Below are 13487 nucleotides of genomic sequence, written 5' to 3'. Positions count from 1 at the left end.
TTCACCCTCAAGACAAAATACGATTTTCCTTTTTTCTGTTCTCTGGCAAAACTGAGCACTTTCATATATGCAAATAAGGAGAAAATGTGGCCTCTTCCAGCAGTAATAAGTATCTGCCTGTTGCTACCTTAAAATCACAGCAATCACATCTGGTAACTGCCCTTTTCTCATGTTTCCACTAGTTTTCAGACTTCCTCTTGTGGTAGCCTGAGACTGCGCATCTGGATGTTTTAAACATACAAAGGAATTGCTAGAGCAAGCAAAAGAGAAAACGGGGCAGAGAGTTAAGATGTGCAGATAAGCAACTGGTTGCACTGTGCAGCTAAAGTAACAGGCAGGAGAGTCAGGGAAAAGGTTTTTCCAAAAAAGAGAGCACAAGTTTAGGCAGAATGAAGACTCACATTGTCTGTGGCTTCGTTTTTAAAGTACTATTAATCCAAGTGTATCTTTTAAGCAAAACTTTAGCTGCACCATCACCAATCATTAAGTTTCCTGGAGACAGCACTCCCAAAACAGACAAAGAACTAGCAGTGGTAAGTGTTGGTTTCATCTTTGCTTCACATTTATATTGTTGTTTCATAAGCAGATGTTTCTTTCTTGTTTCAGCCGAGGCTAAGGAATGATTGTAGCATTCTCTCCCTAGAGTCTCTGGAAGTGCTAGCTGGCTAGAAAAGGTATCAGCTTTCAAAAGTTAAAGCCAGAGCCAAGTAATGTTTCCTCTCTTAAAATTTTTAAAGCCAGGAAAGAGAGTCTTTTTTTTTTTTTTAGTTTGAACATACAAAATAATTTCATTAAATCATTGTGACTGTAATCGAAAGATTGCAATGGTAGGAGGAAGAAGGGCAAATAAGATACATCTTATTTTTTTTTACTTAAATCAAGTAGAAGTGAGGGCTGCTGAGACTCAGTGCATGTATCACAGCTTTCCTAAGTTTATTTTCCAGATAGTTTGCCATGCTGTGCATAAACACAGCTTTAAGGGATGATTACAATTGAAAGCTGGCTCCAGTTTCAGAAAGCATTGTGACTAGTTGGGACTTTGAAAAAATATCTCAGAGGTTTAAAGAATTTTTTTTTTTCCAAATTTAATGGGGGAGGAAAAAAAAGAGTTTGGATTTCTGTGACATTAGCAAATTATACCTATAACTACAGTTTTTTATTCCAACCATATTTTAGCCCTGTGGACCTTCATCAAAATGACATTGTGGGGAAGTCCATTTCAGGGGAGATTGAGATAGATTATCCTTATTTTAGCATGTAAATTGTAGACATTTCTCTTCTTCAGCAGTAAGTCCATTTTAAGGAAGATTGAGATAAATTATTCTTATTTTAGGACACAGAGGATTGAAAGTTGGTCACTTTACTTAAGGAGATGGTATGAATCTTGAGAAAGGTTGCCAGGCCAAAGAAGGTCTGGGGGAGGGTAGAGAGAATTTCCAGATGGGAGCTGTGGTGGAAAGCTCAGGAAAAACAGACAAACTGACCCAAATAGAGCACTCCTCAGTCTTTAAAGAAAAACAAATTCACCCAGAGTTTTGCCCTATCAGCACAGCAGCCAGGGGATGGGGGAGAAGTGCATGAGAGAGACAAGGGTCCCACATATCTGAAAGTAATTGAACCCCTCTTAAATAATCTGTTTTCTTGCACACAGTCAGGTTTTATTCAATAACAGCAATCCATATCCCCCCTCATCTCTCCTTCCTTTGAACAACCTATTTATCCTGTGTCCTTCAAGGAAAACTGCAAGCTGGCTTCATACTGCAGTTCTTTGTCTTTCTCCCAGTATTCATGGGCAATGCTAACTCTGCCTCAGCCCCTCCATCAGAACAGCCCCAACACTCAGCATCAGAACACAAATTGCTGTGTTGCAGCTGGACCCTGTTCCATTAACAGCCTGGATCAAAATTCCAGATCCCCACAGCTCCCTGCTGACTCTGGGGAAACTGAACATTGCAGCCTAGGCCAAGATGTGGTTTACATAGACACTATATTTTCTTCTCATAGAACAGCTGGTTATGTTCATTTCTCATCTTCAGTAAAATCTCCATTTTAGGAAAAACTAAGAGAGACTTTCTATTTAGAATCCTAGCAAGTAGAATTCTGTACTATGCCTCATTTTATTTTTTTGCTTTTTTGTCTTACTCCCAAATCTAGAACAGTAAGAGCAGCATTCCTGCTTCATCAGTAAACTTAGTTCTGCTGTGTTATCTGTATAATACCATGGTACCTCAATGGAGCAGGGAAGCATAAGAAGCATAAGAAAATACAACATAGGACATTAAAATGACAGCCTGGGATAAAAACAGATCCTCCAGACTGATTTATTTGATTAGGTGCTAATGCACATCATGTTATTTCCACCAGGGCCCATTAACTGTGAGTAGGCAGATGCTTGGTGACAGCAAAGGTAAAAACATCCTCTGCCCACCATTTGCCAGTGCCACAGTCTCCACTAGAGAAATACCACAACAGCAGTTATAAAAATCACAAAGAACAGGAATAATCTATGCTCAGTCAGAAGGTGGATGGAGGAGCTTCTGAAAGGAAATGGTGCCACATCATGATGAAATCCTCTGCGTAAGCTCTGAGCCATCTCCTGTGCAGGGCAGAGGAGGTGCAGCTGCACTTAATGAGGAGGGATGGTGAAATCCAGGCTCCACCAACTGCAGTCATCAAATAACCTTTGCTGTATTTTGCTGACATAGTGGTCTTTTCACCAGTCTCCTGGGCTAACTTCACTCAGTTAATTAGATACATCAAGTAAGGTTTCACTTGGGAATACTCTCTGGCACAATAACTGAAAAGTGAAGTCCTTTTGTGAGGTTTCTTGTAACCCTCAGTAAGAAATAACTTTCCCTGATATTTCTGATACGTATTTGACAAATATGGCTTGACCTTATTTAGGCTGTTTTCCCACCTTAGGTTTGCAGAGACTATTTTGGATACAATATCTGAAGGATGCTTCTTCCTCTGCTACAGACCATTTTACCTGAAGTATCAGTAACTTGTAGCCTTCCTGTCTGACAACACCATTGACATGGGCATCTCTCAGCTCTGTGCCATGCTAAGCACCAGTTTGGGTGGCCTATACGTCAGTTTGGGAACACTTACCAACTCAGGGCTGGAGCTTTCCTGTTAGGGATAGGAATAAAATATTACAGACTTGAGTGTGTTCTGAAACCTCTGTGAAAGAGAACCATAAGATTCACTTTACTGGATAAAGCCTACAACTTCAGATAGTTTAGTCAAGCTGCTTAGAAACTGTCAATGAAAATAATAACCTAATGATTGGCTGTTGTCATTACTATAGAAGCACCCAAACCATCATCATCCTAATCCTCAAGGAAGATACAAATTCAACAATCTAAAGCTGCATGTAATTAAAACAGGGTGACTTAGCCTGTTGGTGCAACAGTTCAAGGCAAAGCAACAGCCTGAGCTATGGGTTTTCTCAAATTCAGTCTGGATGCAAACACTGAATTGAAGCCCACTGGGTAGCCAGCACTCCATTGTGTGCCCATGATGTGGTTGTGAGTCTGCAGTTAGGAACAGAGCTGATGAGGCATTTTATGCAGTTGCTGAGGATTTAACTGGAAGTTTTTCATTTGCTTCTTCTTGCTCTGGTTTATTGGAGCGACTATTTTCTTTTTTTCAAGGCAGGTTTCACCATGTGCTAGAGACCACCAGGTATTCTTTCAGGGTTGGTCCCTACTCTAAGGAGCACACAGTAATTCTGCCAGTCATTGCTGAATTTAAGGGAAAAAACAGTAAATATTAACCAACTTCTTCAGCTCTTTGCAACGTTAGACTAAAAAGCAAATACACACAACATCCAAACAGTTCTGTGTGGTTTGAATAAACAATGGTTTTTTCTTCTGAATTAATGTGGTCTAATTTGTGTGCTTGCTTTGATACCTTGGCAAGTTTCTCAATAATCCATAGAGTCTTCCAAGAAAAAAAATAAATACACAAAATCTAAAACTGTAAGCAGATTTATACATCATAAAGAAACCAGAAAAGATAAATCCATTTTTACTTTGTAGTTCTACATTAAAGCTCTATGCTCTACTTACTAATAAAGCAATTCATTAAGTAAAGGTGAAAGCTAATAGTGGAAATTATTGCTAATTAGCAATGTTGTGTGATCAAGGATGGTTCATGTCAATTAAGGAGATTCTGCTGGTCTCTCAGTTACTAATAATAGTAATTTCAAAAAGAAAACTTGCAAATTACAGATGGGAAGCTAACATGGAATTACATTATTTATTTGTAATGATTAACTGTTTCTTCTATGAATTTTACAGTCTTTGTTCTGTGCTTTTTTCCAAGCAATATCTTAACAAATATTATGGATGTCCAAAAGACAACTGCAATTTATTTGTCCTGAAAGATACTTTGAAGAAAATGCAGAAATTTTTTGGGCTGCCTGAAACAGGAGATTTGGATCAAAATACTATTGAGACAATGAAGAAGCCTCGCTGTGGTAACCCAGATGTAGCCAATTACAACTTCTTTCCAAGAAAGCCAAAATGGGAAAAGAATCATATAACTTACAGGTATGGGCTGGTGATGTTGGGGCTTGCTCCTGTGTAACCTTTTAAACAGAATACTTAGAAGTGGAGTAGCTGGTTAGAGGGCTAGAGAGGATTTCTTCACTTAAAATCTCTTTTTGTTTTATGAACACTTTAGTAAATGCCTATGAAATTTCACAGTGTAAAATTTCATGAATAATCATCTAAAGCTCAGATGTACAGTTCTTGTTGAGTCTAAAGAGATTTTGGGTTTGTGTTTTGCTGCAAGCATCCTACAGGAACTGGAGCAGGAGTTTCTCACCTGCCCAACTGCTCAGCAGTGTCTACAGCACTGACTGACTACAGAGGCCACTTAGGAGGATCTATTCCTCTGCATTCAGCAGTGATAAAAATGGTAATCATTAAATAAATTTTAAAATAAAGCAATAGTATTTCAGATATACACAAAAATGTTTTAAAGGAAACATATTGCAACAGTTTTAGCATGTTGTAATTTCTTCCTCTGAAGAGTCGGGAATATATATATATATATACACAATATATATACAATACAGCTCTTACTGAAGTCAGTAACATAAAAAGTCTCATTATCTTTGGTGGTCCAGAAGCAAACTTTTAGCCCCATTGAGAACAAAGAGCAGGTTTATCTTAGCTGTTTGACTTGGTCTGCTGCTTCCTCACAAGTTATGACCCAAACCATCCCTCATTCTGTGACTAGCCTAAAACCACTGCAAAAACCTGTGGCAGTTCTAGCAGTCCCCATTGCTGATGTGCTGCTTCTGATTATTCTTCATTCTCCAAAGAACTGGAAACTTGCCTTCACATGGAGCCTAGCTGGCTATAACATAAAGCACTCAGAAGTCCAATTAAAATATATGAATAATAAGAAAACAAGAGTTTGTCCCTTTCTCATGTCAGGCCTATGGCAAGCTGTTGCCTCCTGTTTCCCCATGTACCCCACTGCCAATATAACTGGCACACCAGTAAAGGATTAGCATTTAACTGGGAATCATAGAATCATAGAATTGGCTGGGTTGGAAGGGACCTCAGAGATCATCGAGTCCAACCCTTGAACCACCGTTGCGGTTGCTGTACAGCTAATGACAATGGACAGGGAGAAGAGCTGGTGTTTTCTTGTTATTAAAGAGCAAAACAATTCACACTTGACACTTTCAGAACATTGTTGAGCTCTTTTTCTGGTGAATAAATCTTACCTATATATGTATCTTATAAATCTTACAGATGAGCTCGGATGTCCATGTCTAAAGTGACAGCACAACTTGCAAACTAGGTAGTCTATAAAAATTTAAACCCCAAATGTAATGGAGTAGAGGCACACAAGCTATTGTCCTGCCAGCACCTCAGCACTGATGCAAATCCCTGAGTATTTTGTACAAGGCTCCCTGCCATGCAGGCTTTACAGCCTCTGGTTCCATAATTTTCTTGATGCTGCTACGACAATTCCAAAGGAAAAGAAGTATTATGCACCCCATCTAAACATATCTTTTAAATACATTTTCTGAATCAATGGAAAGTATCTAGATCTCAATGAAGCAGTGTTACCTCTTAACCAGTATTGCTGCTCTCTACATTTTGAGCAGTAAACAGCAGAGAACAGGAGGGGATTTCTGTGTCATTTAACTCTTCTTTTTACCTTGCAGGATTATTGGCTACACCCCAGATTTGGATCCAGAGACAGTTGATGATGCCTTTGCTCGAGCCTTTCAAGTCTGGAGTGATGTCACCCCACTGAGATTTAACCGAATAAACGATGGGGAAGCTGACATTATGATCAATTTTGGCCGATGGGGTATATCTTTCTATTTTTACATATGGCTTTGGTTTTGTTCCTTTCATTAGTTCTTACATTTGGAATGACCTACCATCAACAAGTAGTACCCCTGAGCCTTTCTGGCAAACCTTGTCCTAGTTTGCACTTGGCATTTACAGGCTAAGATCAGATTTCAGCAAGATATTTTTTTATAGCTGAGAGAAAGAAAAGTATTTAAATAATATCCTTAGACTACATTATCTTATAATATCCTTAGACTATATTATTAAAGAGAATCACCAGGGCCAACATTTTTATTTTGAATTTACAAAGCAGAACTAGAACTAGGAAATATTGGTTCCATGCTTCACGAGATGTGAGCTGGATCCCACCATGGAAGAGAATGCCCTCAAACTCTTTATTTATGGCTCCAAAGTCCATTTCCCAGGATAGGGGTGGAGGTCCTAATCTAATGGAGCTTAAAATCAATTTTGACTCTATAGCTGCCTTCTCTTTTTTAGCATAGCAGAATGCAGGCTTTCAATACATGCCTTGGTCTTAAGAAATTTAAATATACGGACTGTAAGATGAATTATGGTTTGAGTCCAGCTGCTGATAGGTGGCTTGATTAATATTTGTTGTACATGACTTCGTAATTAACTTTGGTCTCCCATGAAAGAATGTTTATAGCTTTTCAGTGTAAACCTGGGGCATTTTAACTTCTTAGGGACAGTCAAAGAATTTTTAATACTAATGAAGATAGTTGTGCAGCCAGTCACTTGGGAGGTAGACCTTGGAAGTGAAGTGAACAGTTCAAAGAATAACTGAGCTCTTTGTAAAAGTCTCCATTTCAAGCTGGTTTTCTTTGCTTTAGCTACTGAAGAGTTGACCTCAAAAGCTTCAGAGATTCTGTACAGAATTCAAAACTTCTGATCCTCATCCAGGCTGGCACAGTTGACAAAAAAAAAAAAAAAAAAAAAAAAAAGTCATCTTACAAAGCAGAAGTGTTTCTGTGTTTCTGCTGGTGTTAGTACTTGCTGCTTATACGCAGGCTCAGAAACAGTGGGTGAAGAACTTCTTCCACATTAATTCATTCTTCTGACTTTACTACATGTCACATTCACAGGAGCAGGGAAATCCACAAGGTTTTTCATTTTAAAGCTTTCTCTTAAGTGAAGGATGCACTTTGAAATAAATGGGACTAAAACACCTAATACATGTCAAAATCTTCTCCATGACAACTGACACACCAGCCTACTGCAATGAATGAACTGGACTAGTCTTAGGAGAGTGACAGCATCATGAAATCAGTGTAACAGAGTAGGAGAATCAGGGCTGTGTATTCCCAGCTCCTGTTAAATGGCAAGACATCAGACCAAAAGGCCTGAAATGATGCAACTGGAGCTGCTGGCAGCCAGCTTTGATGCACAGGTCAGTGTGGTGAGAAAGCTATGAATACCAGGGCTATGCCCTTGCCAGCCTGCCTTACCCACAGGCAGAGTACTTCCAAGAAAAGGCTACAGTGCAATAACAGGAGAGCTACTTAACCTGCTGCTGCCCTACAGCACTGCTGAGTCTTGGGGTGGTTGATGGAAGAGGCTCAGTTACAGCACTCAGCACTGCACAGCAGACAGCTTTCCAGAGGCTCACTGCTCAGACACTCAGCTGATTTGCTTTCCTGCTCAAAGCAGTCGGAGTCTTGCAAAAGAAAAGAGCACAGCAGCCTGAGGTGCAGCAGAAAAACACAGCCTGCAAAAAGAAATCTGTCTTTTGCTTTCCAACCTCAGTGTGGGAGGCTGATACAAATGATCTGAAAATACTTCTCAGCTACAATGTTTGTTTTACAGCTTCTACCAGTCTACTATGCAGTATTTCACTGTTCTTTGATTGCTTTCCACAATACTTAGGAGACATAAAATAACATGCTGTGACAGCTGCAGTACTGACACTTAATGTTCTTTGTAAGAACTGGCTGCTTCTGGTGCAGCATTGCCAGCACAACCTATACCAATCAACTCAGTGAAGTGTTCTGCTGCTGTCTCAGATGGGAAAGTAGACCTGAAATCATCATTAATGTGTGGATTCTGACAGAGCTAAGGTCAGGAGAAATTGCTCTGTTTTTTTTTTGTCTGCTTCCTCCTGCAGAGCATGGTGATGGATATCCATTTGATGGCAAAGATGGTCTCCTGGCTCATGCCTTTGCACCAGGGCCAGGAATTGGAGGAGACTCCCATTTTGATGATGATGAGCTGTGGACTCTTGGAGAAGGGCAAGGTACTGGAGTTTTTGATGTTTCAGAACAAATGGCTGCAATGTTTTACTGCTCTTTCAGACACTGCACTTAAAGTTGTCATTGATATGTCAATAAATGTTAGGAGATAAAAATTATATTGTTCTCTACAAAATGTTTCTATAATTCCTAAAGAGATGTTACCTGGGATTTCCAATTCTTTTCCTCTACTGCTGTCTCTTGAAAAACTGAATAAATAATGGGCCTGATGCTGCACCACCTTCACAACTTGTGGGAAAAGCAGAAAGCCATAACTAAGTTCTCTGGTACCCAGATTACAACATCTTTAATTTCATTTGTAACAGGCAGACTGGGCAGTGCTTTTCTGCCAACATATCCTTTTAAGATGGCTTAAGATAAGGATGCAGTTGATAAAAACAATCATCCACCTAAGCAGAGATTTATATACTTAAAGTATCTGTCAAAAACTAGTGGAATATAAATCTCTTATGTTGAGGACTGAAACAAAATCATTACTGAACAGTGGATTAAGAACATCTCCAAGAATCTTTATCAGGCAGTTTGCCATAACCTCATAATAATACAACAAACAAGACCAAGTATTAATAGCTTGGGACTTACTTTTTTTTCCTGCTTGAACTTTGACACAATAGTATATTTTTAATTATAATTCTTCTATTGTGAAATAATTTGGAAAACTTGAATATGACCTGAAATTCATGCTTACCTGTCATTTAAAATTCTATTTTTCTCAGCTGTCCTCCCATTGAAAATGTAATTGACCTTTAATACCAAAATAGTCAACTTCCTTCTATTTGGCTTGCTTTTAACATTAGCAAAAGCACTGAGCAGTACATGATGTAACTGGAGCAGATCCCTGCCTCAAACTAACAATGTACAGGAGGAAAATGTTTTCTGTATTAGTGGAAATACTGCACAAGCATCCAGCCAGTGACTGCCAGTAAAATAAGTGAAGTATTTAGAGGTGAACACATATTATAGCACCAGTGCTGTAGTATCAGGACTACATGGGACAAACTGCAGTAAAACCCAGAACCTGGGTGTGTCTGTGTTACCAGAGCAGATCTCATTCAAGTCCAATTAGAAATACCAAAATGCTTTGAGGCACAAGGCATGTTCAGCTCATGCTCAACTCCTGCCCAGAAACTCTCCAACTATACTGAACATTTGAGACCATTACGAAAGTAACTAAATTACTAAATGTATTAACAGCACATTTAGAAATTTCCATTGCCATAGTAACGAAAACATATATACTTTTTCTGGGCTAATTCTAAGGACTGTTCATTCTAACACTTTGCCATGAGTAATATCCATGCAATCCTTTCAAAATTACCAGTTATTATTTCAGCCATGGTAATTTTGCCAATACAGAGACCAGCAACATATTGTATTTCAAAGTGGAAACTCAGACTGCATTTCTATACCAATGCCCTCCAGGAAAAGAAGTCCAGAAACTGCTTTTTTTTTTTTAAATCACTTAGTGGCTAATTTCACCACTGCATTTGTTCTCTTTATAGTGGTTAGAGTGAAGTATGGAAATGCAGATGGTGAATACTGCAAATTTCCCTTCTGGTTCAATGGCAAGGAATACAACAGCTGCACAGATGCAGGACGCAGTGATGGATTCCTCTGGTGTTCCACAACCAAAGACTTTGATGCAGATGGCAAATATGGCTTTTGTCCCCATGAATGTAAGTAGAGCACTTTTGTTCTACTGATTTTTTTTCTGGTGGTATGTGCCCTGCCTGTTTTCTCCATATACCCATCCTTGTACATCTATTTCCTTTCTGGCAGATTTAGATTTCCTGCTCTCCAGTGTCTCCTCAATATCTAAGCAGAAAAAAACTCCCTAAATGCTCCCTTAGCATAGGAGAGTTTGTAACTGATGATGACCCAGGTGGAGGCATTTCTCCAAAAACAAGGACATACTGAAGATATGTCAGAAGCAATGTCAGCCCCAGGGATATAGGGAAGACAGCACAGGTTTATTTTCATGATCTAGGAAAGTTACTCAACTTTTAGAGCATGGATAGGGCCACACTAGGAGATGAAGCACACGAAATGACAGAAAACTCTCCCTAAATTGCAGGCCATTCCACTCACAGTTTCAACTGCATCTCCTTCAAGAGCAGGGATGGGCAAAAACCAGTTAAGGATGAAACCCATTAAGCCAAAGCTCCTGAACTTTACACACCAATGTTATCAACTGGTGGCCCAAATCCTCTGAGTCCAGAGCCCTTTTAGGGCAACTTGACACAACTATTGTCACAAATCACCCTTTAATGACCTCATATTGCTTTTCAAAGTAAAAATGACCAAATTATAATATCTATGCTGGTACAAAGTTATACATTGGTACACTGTAAGTCATTAGCTAGGAGAGCACTAATTTTTAGAATTTAGGTTTTTATTTTTAACACTGATCATACAACTCTTGCTCATGAAGCAGTTCTAGGAGCACACTTCAGGTACAGGACTTGCATGGTATGTCACAAATCTGTATCAGTACCTGTACACAACTGCTAGAGGGTCTAGAAAAGCTAAGATCATATTAAATTTCTATGTTTTTGGAACGTGAACAGATTCCTCTGATTCACAAGCAATTTATTTCATATTTGGAAACACTCCTTTACAAATTAAACAATATGTATAATCCTTTCATGTAGCTGTAACTTCTAAAAATATATATACAGTATTATTAACATCTTTCAAATTAAATTATGACAGTATGTTTCCTGTTAAACATCAGGAACATGTATTTATATGCTTAGAAATTTTAATGAGCCTACTGGAGATAAGGTTTCAGACAATTTATTATTATATGAGTGTTTATTTGATCTCCTGTATAACACAGCAGGAAACCTTTAGAGAAGTAATTAAGTATAATTTGCTGTAGACTACTGTGCTAATTTATCAGCAGTGAGAAAAGAAGGTAAGGAGTTTGATTCATCTCCTGTTTGCCAGCTCCAGTGCTGGCACCTATATTCATGGGCATTCCCAGTGCTGCAATATCCCATATTCACTTTCTTCTGTTTGTACATAGCTGATTGCTCTAAGTTTTTGTCAGCAGGGAGTGTTTCATCACTCCTGTTACCCTATGTCCTGAGCAATGGAGCCACAAGGTCACTAAAACTTCTGCCTGCTGCTGCTGTGTCATAACAAATATTAAGAAAGTTATGAAAGATATGAAAATAGTGAAGTTTTTGTTGGACACATGCTAATCCTGCTGGGAACAACAGTACTGAAGTTATTTATAATATCAGGGCATCACACAGTCAGTACAAAGAAAGGTAATGCAGATTGCTGAAAGAAAATTAGTGATGCTTTAGATGCAAAGCTAACAAACCAAGAACATGTTAGGGTACTGCCAGACCAAGAATGCACAAGCACAGCCTGACACATCCTAGGCAAGCCCCAAGTGGTGCAAAACCAAACGTGTGTGTTACACGTATGTCTGTTAAGAAATTCAGGTGTAGAAAAAGCTGGGATACCCTGTCTTTAAAACTTCCCTGGTATCCGATTGTAGGCAAGCACTAAATGGATTCCTGCTTGAAAAATGTTGGGGATTTCTCAGATTCATTCACAAGGCCATATAGTTTCCAATATGAGATGACATGTTTCTGTACCAGGATGCTAGTGGTTTGCAAAGTCTGTTGTAGAACACACCAGACTTCTAGCCTTAAAGTGATAAAAAATTACACTTTGATTTTCAAAGCCTTAGTTGCCCACTATAGATCACATCTAGAGCTGCAATCTACCATGGTGACAGCTTGTACATAACAACAGGGCATCAACACACAGAACTGTGAACTTTTAGCAGAGTTCAATTGAAAAAAAAAAACAAAAACAAAAAAAAGTTGTCATTAGCTCCATGACTTTGAGAAGCAGCCTCTTTAGCCTAACGCACACAAACACCTGCACAATCATTTTTGCCTAAAATTTTGCCAGCTCCCTTACTCTCTACTTTTCAACCACATCTCCTGTCCCTCAGGTTAATCCTTCCAGCTGGAAAAGAGTAAAATTGGCCTTATTTCTTTAAAATACCACAAATGCTTGGATATAGTCAGAATGAAGCCCAGATTTCAGGCAGCTGAAATCCACATACCCTGCCTGATACCTTTGAAAAATCCCAGTCCTACAGGACTGAAAACACAAGCAGTGAAGCACTCTCAGGGAGAGTTGGTTCTGGAAGCTGATGATCCTGGAAACACTTGTGTCAAAGTTCCTGAAATGGAACAGAAGGGTTTCAGCCTTTTGTTTCTGATGTAATTGTTTCACAAGATCCTTGAACAGTCATGCACAGATGTTTCTTATTAAATCCAGAGCAGCATTGTTCACTCAGTATTCTGAGACACCATTTGTTCAAATCCAGTTGAATAAATTCAGACAGGGGAGGATTTACATCATAGAGCCTGTGCTGGGGGTGGCATTCCCAGTTGTCAGTGTTTGTTTCTCACCCCCTTTTGATTCACTGCAGCTACTTTCAGTTCTTGCCACACTGCGTATTTGGAAACATATTTCAAGCTATGGTACTGCCCAGGCTTTTCTGAAGTTAAACCCAGATCTGTACCCTAATTTTGTAGACTGATTCAACTATCATTTGTCAAAGCAGAAAGTTACCACCTACCACCCAAATCTTAGGCAGGTGTGATCAACCTCTCCTTTGCCATATGGGACTGAGGAATCTTGAATCTCTGTCTTTACCAAATTGCACTGAAACTACAGGACATTTAGGCTCCTCTGGCCCTCTGACATCTGTTACTAACACCTGCACTCTGCCTGTACCTCTTTCATGCTGGTTGTAGTTTTTGTAGGCTGCTGCTCAACTGTTCTCCCAGACAGAACCTTCATGTAGCTGCAGCTACCTCCACCCTGGACCTGTGCCACAGGATTTTTAGCAGCCTTCCAG

At 39.2% G+C, this 13487-nt stretch overlaps 1 protein-coding gene across 1 annotated transcript in view; it reads left to right on the top strand.

Annotated features, from left to right (window-relative positions):
- Window positions 1-215: 215 nt before the first annotated feature.
- MMP2 (matrix metallopeptidase 2) overlaps window positions 216-13487 on the top strand; it is a 33372-nt gene continuing 20100 nt past the window's right edge. Inside the window, exons 1-5 of the mRNA XM_008501292.1 lie at window positions 216-533; window positions 4330-4556; window positions 6194-6342; window positions 8449-8577; window positions 10096-10269. Coding sequence (XP_008499514.1) covers window positions 390-533; window positions 4330-4556; window positions 6194-6342; window positions 8449-8577; window positions 10096-10269 — 823 coding nt within the window. The 5' untranslated portion in view covers window positions 216-389. The remainder of the gene's footprint in view (window positions 534-4329; window positions 4557-6193; window positions 6343-8448; window positions 8578-10095; window positions 10270-13487) is intronic.

This window comes from Calypte anna, chromosome 11 (assembly GCF_003957555.1).
Source record: "Calypte anna isolate BGI_N300 chromosome 11, bCalAnn1_v1.p, whole genome shotgun sequence".
NCBI classification, from domain to species: domain Eukaryota; kingdom Metazoa; phylum Chordata; class Aves; order Apodiformes; family Trochilidae; genus Calypte; species Calypte anna.
Note: the sequence above shows the minus strand (reverse complement) of the source record. Positions and strands in the feature narration are given on the sequence as shown.